This window comes from Centropristis striata, chromosome 9 (genome assembly GCF_030273125.1).
Source record: "Centropristis striata isolate RG_2023a ecotype Rhode Island chromosome 9, C.striata_1.0, whole genome shotgun sequence".
Classification (NCBI taxonomy): Eukaryota; Metazoa; Chordata; class Actinopteri; order Perciformes; family Serranidae; genus Centropristis; species Centropristis striata.
In genome coordinates this window covers 33071492-33097074 of record NC_081525.1, presented here as the reverse complement: position 1 = coordinate 33097074, position 25583 = coordinate 33071492, and the positions used below count along the sequence as shown (strand labels likewise).

The following is a 25583-nucleotide window of genomic DNA, read 5'->3' as shown; positions in this document are numbered from 1 at the left end:
AATTCTGTAAGTGAGGATCACCGCGCCGCATACCGAGCCTTCACAGCTGCTGGGCATGATGTCAGACATTTTATGCCCATTTTACTAATAAAAACCTAAATCTGGATTTCTGTTTCAAACACTCAGGATAAGGGTGATACTTTTATTGATACTGACTAGAATGTCTAGGTAGTGCACATTTATTTATAAACACAATCTAAAACTGGCATTAAATGTACAGTTTAGTTTGAAGTTGACTTATCGATTAGTCAAACAGAAAGATAATAGACTTTTGATAATCGATTAATAAAACAAATTTTTCATGCAGAAATAGCAAAAAATATTCAGTTTAGTCTGATGTAAAGCAGAGAAAAACAGGAAATCTCCATATTTGAGAGGCTAAAAACATATCTTTGGGAAACAGGACATTTAAAGACATGACCTTTGACTCTAAGAAACTGGGATGGACAATTTTTGTGACATTCTACAGCTGGTATGAGTTTTATTATAATACAAACATGTCATATTAACTGGACTGTAACATTTTGATGTTTGTCTGTCATGGCTAAGTACAGAAAGCAACATACATGTCTGACAGCAAAGGAACACTGCTGATGGTTGGTTCCCAAAATTGGACTGACTTTGGTATAGAGAGGGTGTGGTTATAAAAAACGTCAGATCTAAGCAGTGCAAGAACACAGTAATAAAAAAAAAATGACAACACAACAAACTAGCCAATGCAGGACAAGATCATCATAATCATGTTAATTAGTAATTGGGCAGTTTTTTTCATAATAAAGTTTAATAAGCCATGTATATTGTCTTTTAGCTTTAGGAATATAATTACTATAAAAAAAAACTCTGATAATATGAAAATAATTCAGGCCAATGTCATGCACCCCATTATTAGTATCAGTACCTAAAGTGCTGTTTTGGCATTAATATGGAAAAGTTTCAAAGGAAACTCAGTCTAATAAATACCAGTATGTTGTTTCTACCCTGCATGAAGAAATGCACAACCCCTGTGCTGCTTGTGAACACAGTCCTGGAGGCAGCCAGGCCTGCTGCTGCTGTTTTGTCCGTAGAAATGTGAATCAGTCTCAGCCTGTTGACAAGCAGCAACAGGACTGAGCTGCCACCGGTCTTAATTCTGCTGCTGCGAGGAGGCCGAGGGCCCTGGGGCCTCTTTGTTGCCAGCTAAATTAATTGTTCGGCCGCTTTACAAATAGCTGCTCTTTCATGCATGGCTGCTCCTGAAAGGAGGGGCGGGGAGGCTTGCTAAAGAGCTCCACTTTAGGCAAAGGGGAGAGGAGGGGTTGGGTGGATGGAGTGCGCTCTCCTCAGGGAGACGCCGCTACTCATTGCTACAAACACAGCCAAACCCCCGTCTCCTCCCTCTCTCTCCTTCCGATTCACCCGACTTATCCCCTGTGGACCCCCGACTCAGCCTCCACCATGACTAACTCCCCCTGCCACACGCCACAACTTGACCCATGCTTGGGAAGCCTTTGTGTGTGTGTGTGTGTGTGTGTGTGGGAGGGGGAGGAAAGAAGGGGGAGCGTGTGTGGCTTGTGTCATGGTGTTTGCCACCTGCTGTCACACAATACCTTGGGAATTGTGCGTGTGTTTGTGTGTGGGCAAAAAGAGGACTGGTTCCTGGGGGACCCATCCTGCGAGGATGCTGTGCCATTACTTGTCAAGCGCGGGATATGAGTCCCAGGGGATGGTGAGTGGAAAGAGAAAAAGACTGCAACAGAGATAGAGGAAGAGAGGGAAGACGGATGGATGAAGGTGGCGGGTTGAATAGTGTTAAAGTGCCTGGGGAGCAGACACTCACAGGGACGGCTGTCCTTCTGGCCCCTGCTGTTCAGGACACAAGCTGTCCCTGAGATAGAAGAGGGGGCAGTGAACACAAACAATGATAGTGATTTAACAAAGTGGGCTGTTAATGACAGCCCCGTGCCTAATAAAATCATATGAACACAGACAAGGGAGGAGGGACGCTTAGGAACTGTTTAATACTCTTGAGACTGATGTGCAGAGGTACAACATGATGATGCAGCACCGTCAGAATACAAAGAAAACTTTGTGTATTTATATGCAGAGCAGGGAAAGACAGACAAGTCTGGACTGAGGGTTAGGAGAGAATAGGGCTGATCCTATAAGCAGTGGTGCAGGTCTGATTCTGGACAAAATCACTCTAATATTGGAGAAAAAAGGAGACACTGATACAATCTATTATCAATCTATTATCCTAAACTATCACATGAGTACCAAACTAAACTTTGAGTACCATGCTGTGAAGAGAGATGTGTCATCAATAACAAAGATCAGCAGTAATGTGGAAAAGTTTAAATTAAAACAACAGGAGTATTACATAACTGAGTCATGTTGTGGACTATGTACTTCTTCCTTTAGGGGAGCAGACTAGTATGTGCTATGTGCATTCATACAAATTAATTATTAACAGCTCAGTTGTTTTAAGAGAGGGAAATTGGATTGGTAATAGCACAAATACTAAAGGTTGCAATATTGGTATCAGACATAAACAAGTTGTACTGAATTTTGTTGAAAACAGGGATAATATGAAGATTCTCATTTCTGTTTACAGCTTCCTATAATTAGTGGGTAATTATGACACGTTTAAATAGTTGACAAGGATAGAAATTCCTATTCATAGATCCCTTAAAGACACAACAATGAAGGGGGGGGTTTGGGGTAGAGAACTATGAGGCCAAGGTGAAAGTGCAGGAATACGTCTAGAGGAGATATGAATAAGAAATGGTTGAGGACTGATGAGGTGATAGTGTGGGGACAATTTGGGTGTGGGGGAGAATCAAAGTCAGGGTGTGGGGAAGGATGGAGGGTGGCAGAGGGGGGGTCAGAAGAAAAAGGGTGAGGCAGAAGCAGATGATACTTGGAGGACTAAGACCGGGTGACAGCTGGTGTCTGATCTGAGGATCCATCCTTCCTCCTCCCCTTACCCTTCTTAGTCCTATTACAAAAGACTAACTGACCACGAGAGGAAACAGGAACTTAAAATCTTCCCCCAAAATTAAGTAAGGTAATGCGTAAGATCAAAGTGTGGACGGGCACAGAAAAGGAGTGTGGACGGAAGAAAGGGTGTGATGGAAAAGGTGGGAGGGACAGGGAGGGCTTAGCTTAGCACTACGGTGTGGACTTCAATCAGCATCACAACTTTGATCTTCATCATAAACTGTTTCTCCTGTAAAGTGTCTAATTGACAAAGAATTCATCTTCTTTTACTCTACATGAGGGCACATTTTGTATTCTTATCTATTAAATGTCAAAGAAAAGTAAAAAAAAATGTTATTATAATTTTCCAGAAACCAAGGTAACCTCTTCAAATTGCTTATTTCGTTTCACCAAAAATACAAAAAACAAGCAAGTCCTTATATTTTAAGTAGCCAGGAAACCTTTGGTATTTTTGCTTGAAGAATGATTGAAATTATTGACGAATATTTTCAGCCCTACTTTTAACCTGTATTAAAACATTATCACATTAAGGTAAAAAACATACTGAAAATTCCCCCAAACAAACAAGAACATCACCAAGGTGGCTTGAACCTTAAAAACGGACCATTATAAAATATTATTTATCGTGTGATGATGGCATTGTTTGTGTATATGAGTGAACAGCTACACTAATAATTGGAAAAGTTGTTCTAATTAACCAGCAGGTTTAGTGATCTTCAGTCTAGCTGGCTAGACTGAAGAGCTTCAGAGCTTCCTGAGCCTTGGACTTGGACGACAATAACTAGTGTCAAAATAAGAAGAAAATAAGAAATTGCAGGAAAAGGGCAGGGTCTCAGCAGATACAGATACCACGATACACTTCTGGTCATAAGTAATCACTGGAAGGGATTGTTATTTTTTTTAAGAAAATCCTATTGACCGTGCCTTTAATGACTGTATAAGACTCCTGACTCCTACCTGCCAGTCTGTTGTTGACACGATTGTGTCTGGACCAGAGCCACAGGACCGCTGACGACAATGTGTTCACCTCCACCATACTCTCACTCGCCATGGCCTCAAAGTGCTCGGCACACGCCCTGCAGCCAAAGAAGCTGTGGATGTAGTATCTCATCGCACTCAGCACCTCCTGAGGATCTGGAGGAGAATGGCAAAATAACAGTTAATGTACCGTGTATGTTACAATAAAAAACATATCTCAAACTCCGTCCTAACACCAACTTCGTTCTAAATCCTGATTTTGTTACTTGATGTTTTTTGCAGTAACATCTAGGATCTTGTAATATGCAATGAAAATGGATGTTAACGCGTTAATAAAAAAACACCATGTTAGAAGAACGAATGCAAAATCTCATGGATTACCTCCTCCCAGCAAGTAGAAATCATTCATTATCTCCTATATAAAGCACAGTCACCTGCTCTTGTAAATCTGAGCCGTCTCTATACATTAAAACGTACTGTGAACCTGCACTGTGGCCTGATGGCAGTGTGGGTCCACAGCTTCCTGGATTCCCACGCTTATGTGGGCCAGGAGTCAGGAGAGAGCTGGGTTAACCCCATATTGAGATGAATTATCTATGCGAATGGGATAACCCAATCTGGAGATTAAATACAGTTAACCCTCTGTGTGAATGGTGGCCATGCTGTTGTCTCAGGACTTCAACAGTCCACAAACATATTTTCCTGGAGCCGTTTGCTTTTGTTCTCGGCTTAGCAAGACCTTCAGATGAACCGTAATGACAGTGGGAGTGTGTGTGCGTGCTCTTTTGAATATATGGATGGGTGTATGTTTAAAACTTTACTAATGTTTTTACACCTTATATAATCTATGCAGTGTGCGTGTGTATAAAGAGTTTAATGTTATGGTCAACACTGTACAGTATGTCCACAAATTAAGCTGGTGGTCTGTGGGGGGCCAGATGGACGCCCCTTTTGGCCAGTCCATCTGCAGGTCACATGATGGTCCGTAAACCACAGATTAACCTCTGTGTGTGTGTGTGGGTTGGTTGTGTGTGTGTGTGTGAGTTGAAGGGAGATTAACATCTCTGCCAGGAGTGGAGCCTCCGGTCATCTGCCTGTTTTATTAACCACTCACATTCCACTAATCTAACATAATCCCTTTTCACACAGTCACAATTAGGCTCAATTTTAGCGATAACCAAATGACAAAACATGGGGAAAAAAACTTAAAGAATTCATGATATTTGTTTGTGTTTGCGTTCAGTCAATACTGAACGTGATGTTAAATCAGGTCAGTGTGAAAAAAAAATCAGTCAGCCAAACATTCCTGAGCTAATTTGTTTACAGAGCCTCACAAAGCCCTCATCCTCAGTCCACCCGTCTGTGTGAACTTTCAATGGCCCTGTTCATTCACAGCAATACCATCTCAGTGTGTGTCAGTGTGTCAGTGTGTGTGTATGTGTGTGTGTGTGTGTGTGTGTGTGTGTGTACCTGTGCCGTTTGCATTCTTGGCTTGGACAGTGAGAACGTGGAAGAGAGTCCACATCCCACAAGGGTAACGTCTAAGGTAGGGTTGTGAACCCTGACAGCCCACCCACCTCACTCCTTCAGGCAAAGCAGTGTTTGGAGACTGAGAGAGAGAGAAAGGAAGAAAGACAAACAAACACAAATTACTGACAAATGGGAAGCAGAAAACAAAGAAAAAGCTTAAAAGATCAGTCTGGTGTTATCCTAACAATACTACAGGTACAAGTAGAAATGTTTGGGATTTGCTGAAAAAATACCAAACTAACAGACAGAACAAACAACAAAAAGACAGGAAGAACTACAGAAAAAAGAACTACAGAAAGAAAAAGAAAGAAAGAAAGAACTACAAAAAGAAAAAGAACTACAGAAAGAACTACAGAAAGAAAGAACTACAGAAAGAACTACAGAAAGAAAGAAAGAACTACAGAAAGAAAGAAAGAACTACAGAAAGAAAGAAAGAACTACAGAAAGAAAGAACTACAGAAAGAACTACAGAAAGAACTACAGAAAGAAAGAACTACAGAAAGAAAGAAAGAACTACAGAAAGAACTACAGAAAGAAAGAAAGAACTACAGAAAGAAAGAACTACAGAAAGAAAGAAAGAACTACAGAAAGAAAGAAAGAAAGAGAGAAAGAAAAAGAAAGCCTTTACATTGAATTTTTTTGTAGATAGGAAAAATGTAGAACAGCCTTTCAAAGATTTTCTAAAAAGTAGAGCCTTTCCAGCATCTCCCAACCTGTTCAACTGAATGAAAGCTGTTCCACTCAGTTTTTCTTGATCAATAAGAAGTCAATCTCAGGTTAATGGCTCGGCCCTCCACTAATGAACAGAAGCTACCAGGATCTCTAACCACGAGCCACAGTTGAATCCAATAACATATTTTCTCTGACATAAAGTCGTTTCTCTCGCTGCACTGCGTTGCCATCGCTGGTGTGATTGACAGGGTTACTCACATGTCAATAGTAAAGATTTGGTGCGTGTGTATGCGTGTGTGTATGGAGTCCATTTCCTCTGAGGAGAAGTCTATTCATACCTTCCCATTGATTCATTGATCAATTGATTTGCCTGCTAAAAGCTAATGATGTAAGTAAGTGACTCTTTCAATTTGCGAGGGGCGGTACAGGAGGCATGCAGGCTTCATTCCAAAGACAACAGCACATAGATCCTCAGCTGTATGTGCTGGCACCGACACAAGGACAAAGTACATATTGAAATATCCGCATGTTTATAAAATATATTTTTATCTACTCATACTGTTTTTTTTTGTAGAAATTTGTGCAGAATCACATTGGAACATGTTTGTGATCGGATACTTTGATGCCTCTGAGGTGTTTTGAGCTGATGATGTGGCCAGACTAACAGGTGACCTTGACATCTTAGTAGAACGAAGAGGCAACTCCCAGACAGACGTCCTCACATCTGCCCTCTGTTCTCCCTGCAGCAGTTTTACCTGTCTGATCCACTGTTCCCTGACTCTCCCTTTAAGATGCCTGCCTACAAAAGTACATTCTTCCCCCCAATTTGCATTAATGTACCTCGATGCAGCATGTAATGGACAGACCACTTCTGAATCCAATGAATACCAAAGACGGAGGACGGACAACAAATGTAGCTCTTGATCGACAAGAGCGAACAAGACTGATATTGATGCAAAAGGTGAAAAAATTACTGGATGTTTGTCTTGACTCACCTGAGCTGTGTTGTCCAGTATCTCTTGGAATGCCTTATAGGAAATCTCATCGCCAGTCTGGTTCTGTAGCCAAGAGTTCACAGACCTCAAAAGGTTCATCACCACTGGACGGCCTGGAAAATACTGCAGACACAAAACAACAGGCAAAATGGAAAACTGTTGATTTTGGCACAGATGAGAGGCAAGAAGGAATGCTTCAAATGGTCACAAATGTGTGTAAATAATCTGAAAAAATAAGATTTTCAAATGTATACAGACATTTTGATAAAGAATAGCTCATCACCCATAATAAGAACACATACATTTACCAAGCTATACTTTGGTACAATGGCAATAAAGTATCTTTCTAAATATGTGGTTTAAATAAGATACTGTTAGGTGGTGGGCGTGATTAATAGCTAGTCCAGTTCCCAATTCTAACAGGAGGAAAACACATTTTGACAGGGATGTTGTGTCCAAGTTCTTCCCACATTGAAATTCCCTCCTGTCCGAACTGTGTTTCCTTTAGCTTCCCCCTCAGTGGTTAATGTTAGATTCAACAAGCAGTTTTTGGCCTAGATCAGCTGTTTTCCAAGCAGAAGAAGAAGAAAACATGTTTCACACTTTTAAATTAAACACAATTTTTCAATTAGATGAATACAGCCACTAGTGAATATTCACTGATAAAGTTAAGTTTATAAAATCTAAAAGTTGTATGTTTTAGTCAGCATATTTCAACATAAATGAACAGTTTCCACCAAATAGCAGCTTTACAATATACATGTGTGTTGACATTTCATGTATAAATCTTCTATTTATAAAAGCTTTAAGACTGTGTTGTTTTCCATGTGGAGCTCATACCCTTTAACATTCCGGTCGTTGGCCTGAAATGAACTGTTCAAATCAAAATCCTTACCTTCAATTAACAGGATTTTTGACTATTATTACACACAATGTACCAAGAAGAAATGTAATGCCTAGATTACCAGTTACCAACTCAACCTTAACAATGTTATGGACAAGGTTTAGGTGCTGCACAGAAGTTGTAGTTTCACTAATTGTGTCAGCAGCCGAACTTAAGCCTCTTCCTTCATTAAGATCCATTTCCTAAGCCTCTAACAACCACTTAGCCACCGTCTACGGAGTCCTTCCTCCTGATGTGTGTTTACATCCATTCAAACCAGCACTGCCATGGTAACAACCACCACTGGGAGGAAACATGACACTGTAACTATCAGAGGGAGCCATGTGAAGAGAAGGAGGAAATCCAGCTGATGGCTGTCTGAGACCAGTGATGACAGAGTGAAGACAGACGCAGACGAACGTGTCTTCACACATAGGATACGGACAATAGAAACAGCTGATGTCTCCAGAGAAGCTAAATGTGCTTCCTATTCTTACTGTAAGCCTCTCTGTGGAACATTTTATGCTAATGGTCCTATTTCTCAGAAGTACACGCAGCAAAGGGATCAAGCTTTTTCCTAGAGCCAAACACCAGGCAAATAGACAACCTCCATGGTAACTTTCATTTCGGTCTTCACCTTCAGAGATTATTTTCAGAAAATAGTAATTCCCCAGAGGCCAAGGTGATGTCTTTTTCTTTGTCAGACAAACAGTCCAAAACAAAGATACTCGGGGTACTATCATGCATGACACTGTAGCACATCAACTCTTCACATTTGAGAAGCTGGATCCAGCAAAAGTTTGGCATTTTTGCTTAAAAGAATGACAGCAATGATTGCAAGTAATTTTCTGTTGATCGACTAATTGTTGCAGCTTGACTTAAGTTTTTCTTGTATTTTTCTTTCCTCCTTTTGAATGACAGAACAAGGTAAAGGCATCACTCAACTATTTTTTGCATTATAGTTCTTGTCAAAGTGCATTGGGGACTATAGTTTTCTACATGTTGTGGTGAATCTGAGCGAGAACAAATGCAAGAAAAACATAGAAAGCCGCCGACATATGGAGCTTTTTTGATTTACATCACTGAGTCTTTTTAAATTGGCTTTAACCATTTGTTCAACGAAATACACCTGCACACACACAGACATGCCTTTCAGTCCACGGCTCAGCCGTCTATTCATCACCCTCTAACAGGATCTGTATGTTACACCCTGACCACTTAACCGGACCCCCAGTGATTTGCTTAAACCTCCTTGTCCAAGGCTAACAAAGTCTTGCTCTGTCCTGCGTCCTTCGTGCTGCACCAGAGCACTCTGGCTCCATGCAGCAACTTTCACCTTTCAAGAACTATAGAAAACTGCTGTGCAGCTAAATTTCAACATATTGGTTTGTACCAGGCCATTGAAATTGGTCATTTTTTCTTCTTTTTATTGATTAAAAAAAATATGCACATGCATGCACGCAGAAAGATGCACACATTGAAGGTGGGATGTAAAGAGCAGACAAAGGCCTCTGATGTGTGCTGTGCACTGCTGGGAAAGTGGTATAATAGGTTTAGGTCTGGATCTGTGGTCCGGATGGCAACCGGTCAGAAAAGCTCATTAAAGAGCCGTATGAATTTAACAAGAGGAGAAAGCGCAGGTGTTTCCCACTAATGGGTTTAACTGCGCATCACCAAAGCAACAGTAATCATGAGCTCTCTGAGTCTGCTGAATGTTCAACATGTTCAACTTCTTATTTGTACGAACAATGTTTATGTTGTCAGATATTAGTCACTGGTCATCTTGATTAATCATTACACATCAGATTTAACTTATTGATCTCCGTTTTTCTTAACCTCCAACCTTCATCATTGATGGTGCACAATCTCAATCAATATGCCAAATATATTTCACTGATGACAAATTATTTGCCAAAAAAAGTGACAGTGGATTGGGAATGTCCGATGTAGTGACAGCCAACACATTCAGGCGACAGCAATAAAGTTGAAAAATGTACTTTCAACAATTTTTGCCCATTTTCTACATTTAAGTACTCACATTATAACGTTTAGATGATGCATCGATAACGAGCGTCGCAATTACACAACAGCAAAGGAAACTAAACTGGAAACTAGGGACGGAGAATATGACCTAAATCTTCTATCACAGTATGTTATTTTCTATTACAGTAACCGTTAGTGTTTGTTCTGGAAATTCAATGAAGAAATAGTTTATAATAACCGTATCCTACTTATATCACTACGTATTATTTTCTTCTTTGATTTCAACATAAACAAAAACAACTGTCTCACATGAGACAAAACTCAAGATTCAAAACTGTAAAAAGCGAGATTGTGAAATTACAAGATCCCAGGAGGATCCAGTGAATTCACTGATATGCAACACAGCCTGCCCTGAATAGCTCCTGCAGTAGAAGCGGTATTGATAAATCTCTACCATTTGTACTGCTGGACAGTATATACTGTCAACTCCACTGGAAACCAGACACTTTGTAATATCCAAGAACATTAAAATGTCAGCTGCTATAGCCATTTAATCAAAGATAAAACGCAGTATTGAGAATACATGGGTTAAGCTGTAGGTGAGCTACATTTTAACATCTCTACCAGATATCTCCTTGTCATTTGTTTCCTACATCTTTACAAAAACACATCCACACACACACACACACACACTCATCCCCTCCTCTAACCGTACATCCCTCCTGCCCCCATCCCAGTTGGACCATGACAATCCCCTTCACCCCGGCAATATGTCATCCCTGATCCGATTAGTATCAGCAGCACTTGAGAAACTGCAAGCTCCTTGTGGTGAGGGTCCCGAGAGGGAGGCATCTGTTGGCTGCAGCAGGGCAGGCCGGGCCGGGCCAGGCGCGGGGCAGAAGACAGGGGTGAAGCCCCTTGGTAATAATCTAACGTCAATCCTCCCGGGGAAGCATGGGGGGGCACTGCAGACACGTGCCGCGGAGCGCAAACCAGGCAAACAGCAGCCTGATCTTTACACACATTTATTTGGTTTCTACTGTCACAAAGTCAAAACAGTCGAATTAATCCACTTTTATTTGAGAATTGCATATTTAAACAATAATCTGATCCATAATTACATGGACAGCTGTTTTGTTTTTTTAAAGCAAAGACCATTTTTGGTAATATAACTGTATGTGAACATTTTGTCCTGAGCTGTGGCGTGAGAAGGGCGAAGCCTGTGTCCCTTTAGACCCAAACCCCCCTCTTAATTCTTTGTTTTATTCCCCTGCCCCTCTGTCCCCTCTGGGCTGAAAGGCTTCTTTCAAGAAAAGCGGGATAGAGGTGTAATCCTTAAAAACCTCGCTGTAATGCTCTCATGCTTCCCAAGATCCACTGTTTTAATCCTCATATACATGTAGAGGCTTCATAAATCCGGCTTCAGCCTGACAAGACAGTAAATCTAGTAATATTATGACCCGGTGCAAAAAGAAAAAAAAAAAAAGAGAGAAAGAGAGAGAAAGAAAAAAAACAACCACATGTTTACATGTTTGGGTTGAGATGCGATGATGGGATGACTGTGGATTGAAAAGAAAAAAACGGAATAACAATTCTTGGACAGAACAGAGAGTAATTTTTTTTAGGTCAGGGTAAAAAAACAACATGAGGGGGATGAAGACAGATTTATGTAAATATAGACTTTGTACGTCCCCAAGGTATATGTAATGATAAGTCTATTGACATAAAACAGTACAGTAACAGTAAACAATCAGTGAATGTTTAGGTTTTGGACTGTTAAAGCTAAAGAAGTAAATCAGAAGATATCCAAGTCAGATTTTTTTCAATTTCTGACAAATTAGAAAGAAAAATGCCGAATCAGTTAATCAAGAAAGTAAATGGTAGATTAATCAACAATGAAAATAATAATTAGTTGAAGCCCCTACACACATGTAAAATGGCAAGCCAACGCAATATCACGCATGCAAAAACACGCCTTTATGTATGCAAATACACTCTCTACTGATTATTCAGTTTGGTATAAATTAAAAAGTGCGTCAGGATTGAGGAAATGTGCCACCAGGGTGAAGTGATGACACTCACACTCGTGAGTCACTTTCACTCTAATCTAATCACATGACTCACGCAGGTGTCAGATATTTGCATATTGCGTCAGTAATTAAGAAGGAGAACAGTTTAACAGTGAGATCATTTCTTCATCAATCAACAGTCATTTGATGTAAAAAAACAGAAACAACAGGGAAAATTTAGTTCAGAGTTTTTCTAACCTAGGAATACAATTAGTTTTCTTGAAGCACATTCTATGAAACGTTATAGAAAAGTGTACTCATTAAATATGTATTTGCTATTCAAAGTGCACCAATCAACTCATAAGCATTTCCTGCCACTAAAGCGTCACAATATCAGATTATCACATCACGATTATTGTGGCCGAAATAATTCATATTCATGGGAAAAAAATAACAATAATGTTATCCTTTAAATTCATTTTTGGCTTTGTTTGCTGTGCGTTTTATCTCTTGTTTCGAAAATTAAAATTTGCACTCAAAATCTGAATGTTTGGTGACGGAGAACAGCAACCAGATAAAATGATTTAAGAGTTGCTGGATTATTTACACAATATTGTCATATGTGTATTATTAAAATGATATCAATATTTCATAAAAAAAAAAAAAAAGCATGGTTATACCAATATATTACAACACCCTTAGCTGCTACTACGAGCATCACTCACTCTCATCCAAAATCTCCTACGTCTTACATTAACTGTTCCTAACAAGCTGACTGACTGAAAGGATTTGGCCTCTTTGTAGCGAGATCGCTCAGTCAAACAACAATAAAGACTGTCACAAGTCACGGTCAGCCGCAACAATGAGGGCTTCCTCAGAGCGACACAAAGCCCTGCTGAGCGGCTGGTCCATCATGGTAGGAGGACAGGCTAAAAATACCACTGGGACCTGCTGCTATTGACTAAACAAACTGGAGCTAATGGGAGGCCTCAGTGCTCTGCCCACACACGTGCACATGTCCCTCATACACACACGTACACTGATGCACACTAGCCTGCTACAACGCCTCCCTAGAGAGGGAGACATAATCAGAGAGATTGGTGGCAGGTTGGGGCAGTGAGACAGCCTGGTGTGTAGCCAATAGGTACAGGGCTAGCAGGTCAGGCCTCATCATCACAACATGTTTGCATGGCTGGCACACTCTGAGAGGGAACAAGGGAGCATGTGATCAGTAGCAGCTAAAGATGGCAGCAGACAATGGGAAAAAGTACATCAACAAAAGCTAATAAATCAAACAAATATGAGTCCCTGGAGGAAAAGTGAAAAAGGAGAGGAAAAGTCGAAAGGTGGAAGAGAGCAGAAGAGGAAAATGGAAAAGATGGAAAGGACGAGGAGGAGGGGATTTTGGTGAACCACAGACGACTGGCACCTTCACAAGTATTTACAGAGACGCCTGTGTGAAGCCAAAAGTAGGAAAACTGCACGAGGAGTAAGAGGAGGAGGAGTAGTGGCTGTGTGTGTGTAAAGCCTATGGGCAGCGAGTGGGTGGCAGCCACGCTTCAATCCCCCTGGGAGTCAACATGAAGAGGGTCAACAATACCCAAGAGAGTGTTTGTGCTCCTGCTCGAGTCAATGGCATCCACTTCTGCTTTCAATTCTGCATGTAATTGTGTGTGGTGAAAAACAAAAGTGCATTCAACTAAACAATTAATTAGGTAAATTTGCTAAATAATCTAATGGATTCTAAAGGACTAAAAAACATGTTGTGAAGAGAAGACCTCCAGATCGACAATGTGAGCAGACATTCTGCTGTCTCACTCACCATCTAGTGGTGACCTGCTCTAACTACACATTTCTGCTGACAGGCTGTTCATTACAGTCTTGGAGCTTGGAAAATAAGGCTCATCGTTTTTGCTTTCAGACAAATTCCACACAATTTTCTGATTTTTCTTTTTTTTTTTCATAGAAACAAATCAGCTTAAACAGATTTTATGTCTTATGAATCCAAAAAGTGCTGTCTTTCCTGGTCACCATGGTTTACAGTAAACAATTGTTTGATGACAAGTACAAAGTGAATAGAATAAACAATAATAGAAAGTAAAGAGCAAAATTAGGGGAAAAGTGAATAAGCTTCTTACTATTTACCCAAGTCCTCCTGAATCAAACCATTCATCAAATACATTGTTTGCAAGTTGTTATTTTTTTTTAATTACCTGGATTTTGTCTTACAGAATGTGTTGTGCAACTTTACATTTTCAATATTTCTAATATTCTTATAATTAAAAATTTAAAGAATTTCAAAGTATTATAAAATAATCCCTCTAATCAATGTATATAATTTCATTCACACATTTTCTGCATCTTTAGTCGTTTTCTTTATACTTTATTTAAATGTCTTATTTAGCTTATATGTAACCTGGTCTATCTTTTTTAAGGGTGACCTGCCTGAGAACAGCCACAATACAAAGTTTCAGCAGCTAACACATAAGCCAATAGATTCCAGTAACATTAAATTTGAATCAAATAAAACTTCTGCACACAGACATCCTGGACTATAGATTCGGCATAGTTTTGACTTTGGGAACAAAAATATGCAGAAAGTCCTTTACTTTACCTTAGCCAGGACAGAGATGTACTTCTTGAGAGAAGTCAGGGCCTCTCCTTTGATGGCAGTATGAGCAGCCAGCTCCACACGCAGAGAGTAGTGCAGTGTTGACTCCAGGTCCGCCATGTACACCCTGGACCTGGACACACATTCACACACTTGTCATGTACAAATAATAAGGAGGAGCAGACACAACGGCTGAGCAGCATGTACTGTTCATACTTATCGAAGGTTCTCCAGGGCTCCTTTGTGTTGTTGGTGAGGACGTGTTCTGCGACCGGTCGAGGATTCCCTGAGCGCACCACCCCCGGCAGCCTCTGGAGGGCGTAAGAGTAGAAAGTACGAGCCTCGATGTTGCTGTGGGAGCAAAGGGCAGGTGAGACTGACCCTTAGGTCACTTAACATAAACTGCATGCACAAAAGTAAGTGGACCTGCCAATCTTGCTTTCCTGTTCCAACATGACAGTGATCTCTTGAACAAAGAGAGGAATCAAAAAATATCCAGTTTAGGTGAAAGAATCCAACCCATCCAACACCTTTGTCATCATCTGAAATGCCAGAGTTTATCACCCAAATTCAGTGACAGATCACACTAATGCACTTATGGCTAAATTGGAGCAAATCTCTTCAACCAGGTTCCAAAAAAATATATAAATCCATCATAGAAAAATGTAGGCTGTTATAGCATTATGCTATTGCCTATTGTTGTGGAATGAGATGTTCAGCAATCACACGTGGGTGTAGCTGTGTTTCTCATTCAGTGTTTGTTCTTAAACCTACTTCAACTAATGCTAATGATTCATATATATATAATCCAAATAACCATGAGCAATGAGCCAGGACATGCAGGGCTGCCTCAAGTCAGATGAGCGCTTGTGTTACTGGACATTCGTAAGATAATGCAGAAAAGGCATAGATATGGATTAATTGTTTTGCTGTCCACACACTTTTGGCAATATAGAGTACATGTAACCCAGTTTGCACAGACATGAGCTAGGAGCATGCCTCTAATCCTGCAAGGAACCTGAATCAAATGCAGTTTTTTTTATTTCAGCCTTTTGTCTCAGCAGTCCCCTGCCATAAAAATTGTTTTATGACCTGTATTTTTTGTGGCCATATATTTTACACACTTACGGGAATGCATTTTAAATACTGAGCAGATGGTGCCAGAGTAGCGTGCAACTGAGAGAGAGAGAGATCGCTGATCATTTAGCCATGTGATAACCCTGCAACTAGAGCCACAGCCATTAATGTGCTCTCTCCCTCTCTCTCCCTCCACCCCTCACATCCTCCTCTCATTTGCTTTCTCCCCTTGTCAGGGACAGAGAGAGAGAGTGGGCCAGAAAAAGAGAGCATCGTAAAACTGGAACAGGATGGTAATAAGGAGGATGGATACTCTGGGCCCACGCTCACTCACACCAGCCCAGGACTCAATTACACCTGCGTGTCTGGTGGGAGTGTACAGATGTGGAGGGAGAGCCATTCATCCAGCGATCCCCAGGGCCGGCAGGCAGGCAGGCATCAGGGTGGGCTGGGAGGGAATGCATTCACCTGGGACCAGCACACATTACATGCATGACGGATGTGAGACGCCCTCGTGCGCGCACACACACACATACACACACACTCTGCTCTCCCAGGATCAATCAGACATTCAGTGATGATGGGAGGCCATCTGTCGCCGTGTGCGGCTGGGGCTTGTTTGGCAGGTGAAGCCAGAAAAGCAATGGCATTGTTTTCATGCAAGAAATTAAAAAACCTCCCCTCTGTACAGTGATGGAGATGAGGGGGGTTGGAAGGGGAGAGATGGAGGGTGAATAAATAAATCAGCAATAAATCATTTCCTTTTTGCATTTGTCAACGAAAAGGAGTCCTCTTTGCATGCCAAGTTATTGAAACAGCCAAACAAAGAGGCAGAAACAGCAGATGAATTTGCAGGGTGAGGAATGATCAGCGCCGCTTTATGATAGTGAATAATGGGAGCGATTTTGATGCTCTGATCCCATTAAGAGGCCAGATGTTTAAAAGTATTCTCATGAATAGGGTTCAGATAATGAGCACATGATAAAGGTTTACAGCAAAAGCTAAGTTGGCGCGTGTGGAACAATAGGAACCGAGGGGAAATAAACTTTATGTTTGTATATTTCAAATCACTAAATGGAAATTACAGTAAAAAAAAATCAGATCTTATTGAGATATATATAAAAAGATCAATGTGTCCCAGGTACAGGACATACAACAGGTATTGTGCAGGTTGTCCTTTCTATAGTTTAATAGTAATGTTGAAAATCTAGTAGTTAAATAGGAGTTTGTGTGGAATATAGATACAGCCTGTTGCACTTCCAAATCTGACTGGTGGATAGACAAAAACATTCAGAACAGAAGCAACATTGTTTTTCCAGTTTGTATCAGGGTACTGTCCTGTAATTCACAGTAAACAATGGGCAATGAACAACAAGACTTTCTTAAAGGGAAACTATGTACTTTTTAAAAAATTCATATGTTCTTTCTGTGGTCAAAGACAGTCCAAAAATATCAATAAACATGAACAACTCTCACCCAAATACATGAGTTATACATGACACAGAGAGCACCCAGGGGAAAGTTCTGACTGTATGTGTACAGTACAGATGACTAAAATAGAATTAAAAAATCCATTGTTCTCCTTTTCATTGTCCATGGAGCAATTTATAAAATAAGCTCGAGACTTCTCTGGTTTCTGGCTTTAAGAGACAGTAGCTCATATCCACAAATATTGAATTAATTTTCTCAGGCCATGGAAAAAACATATTGGTATTCTTAGTTTGTGTGGTGTTCCCCTGCCACTCAAGCTGGATGTGTTGTTACATCATGTAGGAGGTGGCACTTGCTACTGTTTAGTCATAGTTACTATGACAGCTTGGATCAACCACAATCCTACGTGCTTCATTTGCGTGTTTACATTGTGGGTTTGTCATTTTTAGGGCTGTTCCAAACAAGCTAGTGTGGAAAGGCAGTGAACAATAAAATCTTGAGACAGGGAGTCTGCACCGCAGCTGACTTCATTCTCCTGTGCCCCTCATTGTTAGTGCAATGCAGAAGAAGAGGGAAAACACTGAACAAATCCAAGTTCTGTCCTACACAACCACACAGGTGTTTTCACTTATTCTGGCTAATTAGACCTCTGCTCAGGTGGAAGTTGGACAGAGCTCTGCTGCAATTACGAGGTCAGCAGAACTAATGAATCAGAAACAATCAGGATGTAACCTCTTCCACCATCTCTGCGCAGTCAAACCAACATCTGGCTGGCCAACTGTATTTGTGATAGGGTGGGTGTACAGTGACCTAATAAAAGGCGAACACACCATCTGTTTTAAAGTCAGCAATATAAATAAAGTGCTAACCAATTCGCTATATCCATGGTGACAGATGTTTAGATTTTGGTGGAGAGATGCAAACATGTCCCATAGTTTAACTGTTCAATCATGTAGACTGCCCTCCACTCCTGTGTGACTTCACACTGAGGGGTTATTGAGTAGAACAGAATAGAAAGCCTTTATTGTTATTGTATACAGTATAAGGAGCGCTGCTTCACACAAGAAAAATATACTAAAAGGCAAAAGCACACTAAAAAGGCAATAATTCAAAATTTAAAAGTAGACAGCAGCATGTATGTATCAAACTTAGGGAACAGGTAGGCAGTGTTTGTTTATCTTTCATGTGCTGATGGCCCTTGGAAAGAAATTGTCCTCAAGTCTACAGGTACATCTAAAAAAATGTTAATATTGTGAAAAACTTCAATAATTTTTGTTTTATATTACATAAGATATTTTAAACATGAATGTCATGCATCTGAAAAGTATGTTAATTTCTATTATATACACTCAATACTTGGTTGGGCTTCCTTTTGCATGAATTACTGCATTAATACAGCGTGGCATGGAGGAGATCAGCCTGTGGCTGCTGAGGTGTTATAGAAGCCCATGTTGCTTTTATAGCGTCCTTCAGGTCATCTGCGTCTGGTGTCTCACCCTCCTCTTGACAACAGCCCATAGACTCCTATGGGGTTCAGGTCAGCAGAGTTTGCTGGCCAGTGCAGCCCAGTAACACCATGGTCACTGGACCAGCTTTTGGTACCTTTGCCAGTGTGGGCAGGTGCCAAGTCCTGCTGGAAAATGAAACCAGCATCTCCAAAGAGCTTGTGGAAGCATGAAGACTCTAAAATGTCCTGCTAGATGGCTGCTATGTTGACTGTGGACCAACACCAGCAGAGGACAGGGCCCCAAACCACCACTGACTGAGGACTCACATATTGAACTTCTTTACAATATTCTAATTTTCTGAGACACTGAGTTTTGGGTTTTCATTATCTCTAACCCAGAATCATCAAAATTACAAGAAAAACAGGCCTGAAATATTTCACTCAATGTGTAATGAATAATATACAAGTTTCACTTTCTGAAATTATTGACAAAAAATATTGAACTTTTTCATGATATTCTATTTTTTTGAGATGCACCTGTATTTTGTCTTTGCTCTGCACAACCTGCAGCATCTACCAGAGGGCAACAGGTCAAACAGGTCAAACAGCTGACTCAGGTGTGACAGGTCCATGTAATGTTATTGGATCGACTGAGGTAGCGAGTGTGGGTAATGTCGTCTCGTGCAATGTCTTCTTGACTTTAAGGAGTGATCTGTTTGAGAACCAGTCATCCAGTACGAAACTGCTACTTTAATCAACAGATGCATTATGTAAACACACACATCCTGTGTGCTCATCCTTTAGCAGGGAAATACCTGCGTGAAACTTACTGTTTGTAAAAGCAAATCTAAAGACTTCATGAATTGGTGAATCAAATACCCATTTTGCTATACTACCATTAGGCATATATGTACAATAAAAGAATATAAAAACGTTTACATTTTTATTATCGCCATATATCTAGGGAAGCCGTGAGATGCAAGTGACAAAACCAAAATTCTGGTGACCCAAGTCTGATCTAAATGGTTTACTCTTCTGTGTTTTTGATTTATGACCTTGTGAGAAAAAAAGAGTTTTGTCAGGATAATTTCTGTGTTTGTTGCTGTAAGCCTCATTTTAAGCAACCAAAGTGCACCTCTACTGCATGTTCTAAAAGCAAGCAGGAGTTTACACAACACAATACATTCTGTCTATATGAGAAAAATATCAAATCTAAAATTTGCATACATTTTCATATTTCCCCTTTGACAGTTTTTAAATCTACCCCTAAGAAGTGAGCTGCCAAACAGAGTCAGGTTTATAACAGTGTGTTTATAAATTGCAGAGCTCAACGTTAAAGACTGTATAGATACTCACACTCTGAGTCTGGTGAAGTTTCCTCCAGGAGAGTGAAGGTAGCAGGATGGAAACTCAGTTACTCCCACTTTAGTTACCAGACCTTCCTCAGTATTCAGGACTCTCCGCACAGCAACGTTCTCAAACTGTAACAGGTCCAGGGTTACCTGAAGAACACGGTACACACACAGTTTAACATATTTTATTCATGTTATATTTTTCACATATTAACTTGTCATGTATGTCTGTGATGACCAATTAAACATTAAAACAGCTTATTTTAACCATAAATTGTGCGAAGACATGCATGACTAAAGAGATATATAATATATTGAGATTTTCTGAAAGCTTATCTTTTCTGCTGCCCAAGAAAGAAATTATACTCTAGAGGAGAAAGAAACAGACGGCTCAGCTTGATGGAAACATTAGTCGTTACCTCTCGGCCGATGTAGGATTTAGCATCCTCGAATATCAGAGCCAGGTGCTGAACGTTGTTGGTCTCAAAGAAGCTGTCGACCTCTGCTTGGCTGGAGAGAGAGATGAGCAGACAAAACAGTAAGCTGCAAGAAACACCAAACACCACCAATACATCTCGAAGGATCAGATAGTGACGCAGCAGAGATCAAAAAGACAAATGAAATAAGTGCAGGATTTTCTGGAAATTTTTAACTTGACTTCTGAGATTACATTAAAAGACTTTTCAGTGATTTTTTAGTTCTCCATTAACCCTCCACAAGAGGGTTTTTTTTATCTAAAGAGCACTCACAATCTTACATTACTACATTACTACATTACAACATTACTTTCATTTTAAATCTAAAAAGAAAAACAAACTTGACTTCCTGCTTCCTGTTCCTGTGCAGCCACATTAATAAACAGTGTGTGCAGTGTCTGTGTGTCTGAATACATGCATGACAGTATGCAGTACAGCAGGGTGGCCTAGCAGTGAAGACTTAATGAAAACTCTTCTTCTCAGTGGAAACATTTTGATCTCTCATTCTGTCACTAATAAAAAACCGTGCAGCAGCCAATAATGACATCAGATGAATATGATGAAATTTTTGTTTAGAAAGAGAAGAAAAGCACCAGACTTCAACAAGACATGGAACTACAATGCACATAATTATATAACTACATGAAAAAAGGAGTACTGTATATGTTACTACAGGTTTAAAGTTGTTGTTGTTGTTGTCAACTTTCCACAAGACTACACAACTGCAAATACATAGCTACCAGTGCTGGAATGTAACCAAGTACATTTACTCAAGTACTGTACTTAAATACAATTTAGGGGTATTTTTACTTAATTTCCCACATATACCTAAATAACTTTATTCTTCTAATCAACTACATTTTAGGGGCAACATTTAGCTGACAGCGTTAGTTACCAGTGATGATTATGAAACCGTGATTCTGCATGTTTATAAATTAAACCACATATAAAAGCATATTAAGAAGTTAAAATGAGCCCTACCTGGACAACAGCTGCTTATACAAATGCATAAACAAAATAATAATAATCATACTATATTAGGAATATTATGTAACAATCTGAGAGGGGCCATTTTGCATAATGGGTACTTTTACTTTTGATACGTTAAGCACATCTTGATGCTGATACTTTTTGTACTTTTACTAAAATACGTTTTTTTAATGCAGGATGATTCTGCAGCATGGCATTAATACTTTTACGACCCGCAGTCATTGTGAAAATGTTGCCGTCTCAGATGTGCAGAACCCACTTAGTAGTCTGTTCTTATTAGAGCAGACAAAGATAAACAGACTGATTGACTGACTAAATTCCTACTGTGTGTGTGTGTGTGTGTGTGTGTGTGTGTGTGTGTGTGTGTGTGTGTTTACCTAGCAGGCTCCAGTGGGGGGCAGGCAGGGGGCCAGGGCTCTGAATGATTTTCTAGTTTGTCTATGATCCTGTGTCGGAGCACCCGGACATCATGAGTGGAAGCTGGAGGTCAAAGGGCATCACAGAACATTTTACCCTGCTGTTTATTATAACTCACTAAATGACTAGCTGAGCATGTATCATATGCAAACAGCTGCAAACTGCACATTCTCTATAAAAGACAATTCAAGCTGAGGACTTGTTTATTTTCAGTTGATTCTGTGTGTGCAGTAGTACCTTTAAAAGACTGTCCTGTGGAACTAGCCCTGGAATACGCATTGAAGAACTGCAAAGAGAAAGAGAGAGAAGGTTTGTGTTACGTAGGAAGTGGGGAGAAAGAGAGAAGTGAGATCGGATGAGACGGGCCTCACACAGCCGTGAGAGAAGCAAAGCGATGTTGTGTAATGTTCGGTGGGGGGGCAGCTTTCCTCACTGCCCGCCTTGACCCCTAAATCCTTCCTGGTTAAAATGAGTCGCAGATGTTAAAGCTCCATTGTGTGTTCAAACAGAAGGAGCTCTTTGTTTCATTGGCTCTCGCTGGATGACAGAGAGGAGAGAGTCTGACACACACACTACTGCTGACAGTTACGCTACAAATACAAATACAGATGTTTGAAGCTGTAGTGTTTGTGCAGTGTGGCTGCTGATCATGCAAAAGTTACATCTACAGGAAATAGACTGCTGCCTTTACGGTGTCAAAACCTTCAGAGCTTCGGAAAGTATATATAAACCCTTTTAACATAAGCTGTTATACACAGTCATAGCACAGAAATACACTTTTACAAAGACAAATATCCCGTTGACTGAAAAATAACAATAATTATTAAGTGGATTCTTTAGATATTGAAGTTACTAAATTAAATAAAAAGGTTATGTTTCTTTCTACAGTTGGCAAAAAACACAGAAAACGATTCAACGATTCAACTGCTGAATACAATTTCAATGTTTATTTGTAATGGCTTCAGAAATATATATTTTTTTTTAAATGGTAAAATTGTTTAGTTTAACCTCTTAAAACCCACCGCCTGTCTACAACAAGCCAAAGCTGTGTACTGTATAAAGTTACTCCACACCTCGTTTTTTTATACACATTCTATAGTTTTGGAAAGTTTCAGGGACACGGCGAACTTAATAGCCCCCATAAGGTTCCAGCTAGAGGCCTGGAATTTTATACAGGTGTGTTTGACAAGATGTGGAAGGTATGTGGTGATTTGCAAAGTTCTAGCACTCTATCCAAGTTATTGCCATTCTAATACAAGTACCAAAAAGGACCAAAAACAACTATTTGAACTGATGTAGTTTTGGTTGTGTGTTAGCCATATAACACTTTTTCTAGACACTAGAACTTGTTACTTTTCAAATTAAGCTTCACACATGTATTTTGGCCTTACAATTCTTCTTTGAGCTTTTCCATGTGGATCATGCCAAACAGGCAGAAATTCACCCCAAAAAGGGCGGGTGTTAGAAGGACAAGATCTAAGTGATCACTAGTTAACAACTAAAACACACTAAAATATAGATAGAAAGAGTCAGATCACTTAGGAAGAAAAGATGGACTCTGGTTTACTAAATACCTTTGTAAAGTGCCTGTATTTTGTGTCCACACACACTTAAACACATTATAGACTTTATGCTAATCAAAATCAAACATAACGTATTAGTGTTGGAAAAAGGGAACTCTCAAACATGTTCAAGGAAAACTGTGAAAATTCCTGATTTTATGGTCACTTTGGAAAATGTATTGAAGCAGCACTGAAGGGAAAGGACAAGAAATGTTAAGCTTCTTAGTGTAGTCTGGTTACTACAAGATAAGGACCATATCTGTATTTCATATATGTATTTCATAATAACTCAAGTCATGGAGTAAGGGACAAAGTGAGTTTAAGAAAAGGGGCGTTTCAAAGTTTTGTTTGAACAGCACCTGCTTCTCTCAGGTTTTGTCAAATTAGCTGCAATTAGATTGAATTATTTAACAAATAGAGCTGCAGTGATTAGCGGATAATCGATTAGTCAATCAACAGGTAAATAATGACCAACTATTTTGATAGGTAATTATTAATTATAAAATAATTATTCACATAAACAAAATGCATACAATGCTGTTTTCAGTATTTTGTAAATTTTATATCATATTAAATATAATATCTTTGGGGTTTTGACATTTGTAGACATCATCCTGGACCTTAAAAAATTTGGATGGACATCTTCCACTATTTTGTGACATTTTACACACCAAATTGTTTACTGAGAAAATAATCAGCAGATTAATCGATAATGAAAATTAGTATTTGTTAGTGTCAGTCTTATTTTTCATGAATGTGTGGGTTATTCAGGTTGACAAGACAATAAATGTACTGAGGTTAGTATAATAGAAGACCAAGATAATCTGCAAATATTCACATTTGAGAAGCAGAAACTGAACTTTTGGTATTTTTTAACAAGAAATGTGTTTTTTTTAAATGAACTGATATTGTTGCTGATTAGTCTAGTCTTCAATCATTAGATTAGTCTAACTAATCAATCATTTTAGCTTTAAAAATACATACAGAAAAATAAAACAAAGGTGCTCTGTCTGGTCTTTTTTAATGACATTCTTAAATCAGCTGTCTTCACAGAGCCATAGTAATATATTTTAGACTACAAGGACTTATATTATTACTAGAATTATTTGAGTAATTAACAGTAAAATAAAATGAAGGCTTAAGACTTGCTCCAAAACCTATGAAGTCTCGAAAGCCTGCAACAGCAGACAGCGTCATCACCTCTTTCCCTGATCATCAGCTTTACTGGATAAAGTGAATTCTCTTTCAGCAGCTGTCATTAAATAAAGGAGAACGTGGTATGTGGGGCTGTGTAAACAGTTTATAAACTGTCAAATACCTTTAGAGTAGGGTATGCTCTGATGCCGAAATCAGTGCACACCTTCCTGTTCTGCTCTGCAGCACAGTCAATGGCTGCCAGGTCCACAGCTGGCTTCCACTCTGAAGAACAGACATCAAATAGAGCCACAGTAAATATTTAGTGTACTGTCTACTGCACCCTGCAGTCTGCTGACACTGGATGGGGTCCTGTGTTGTCCTCGTGTCATGAGACAATGGGCCCCTGGGCACAGACAAAGCTCACCACCCTGTCATGTAACAAGACATCCAAACTCAAAGAGTCTCCAAGAGGAGTTCATTTTTGTTATTTTGTATCCTTTCATAGTCGTTTGCATATATATATATATATTTTTTTTTTGTAATTTTACATCTCTTTGTGGTAGTTTTGCTTCTCTTTGTAGTCATTTTGCATTGTTTTGCACCTATCGTTAGTGGTTTTTCCATCTAATTTTGTGGTGGTTTTGGATCTATTTTTTTGTCATTTCACGCATATTTATGATTGTTTTGCATCAATTTCAAGTCATTTAGCATGTCTTTTTAGTTGTTTTATATTCATAATAAGTCATTTTCTGTCAATTTGGGTAATTTGTAGTCATTATGTACATGTTTTTGGTCATTTAGTGTCACTTTGTGGTTATCTTGCATTTCTGTAGTCATTTTGTGTATATTTGTGGCTATTTAGTACGTCTTTCCTTTTTTTATGACATTTTGCAAGTCATAACCCCGTACCCCTTTGGTCCCTGGGCCTGTGCCCGTTAAGCCCATTCAGTAACCCATCCATCCATGTGTGCCAATATCGATACAGTATATCAATAAACAAGAAGTCCACATCGATATTTAGCTGTAAAAGACATCAACAACCTCATCACATGCATGT

General features: G+C 39.6%; 1 protein-coding gene across 1 annotated transcript in view; it reads right to left on the bottom strand.

Moving 5' to 3' along the window:
* Positions 1 to 25583, bottom strand: part of qsox1 (quiescin Q6 sulfhydryl oxidase 1) — a 30571-nt gene that overhangs the window by 3869 nt on the left and 1119 nt on the right. The window contains exons 2-11 of the mRNA XM_059340906.1: positions 24708 to 24808; positions 22065 to 22113; positions 21788 to 21890; positions 20364 to 20454; positions 19949 to 20094; positions 14854 to 14988; positions 14641 to 14770; positions 7152 to 7274; positions 5425 to 5563; positions 3934 to 4110 (exon numbers count right to left, since the gene is read on the bottom strand). Of these exons, the coding sequence (XP_059196889.1) occupies positions 3934 to 4110; positions 5425 to 5563; positions 7152 to 7274; positions 14641 to 14770; positions 14854 to 14988; positions 19949 to 20094; positions 20364 to 20454; positions 21788 to 21890; positions 22065 to 22113; positions 24708 to 24808 (1194 nt within the window). The remainder of the gene's footprint in view (positions 1 to 3933; positions 4111 to 5424; positions 5564 to 7151; positions 7275 to 14640; positions 14771 to 14853; positions 14989 to 19948; positions 20095 to 20363; positions 20455 to 21787; positions 21891 to 22064; positions 22114 to 24707; positions 24809 to 25583) is intronic.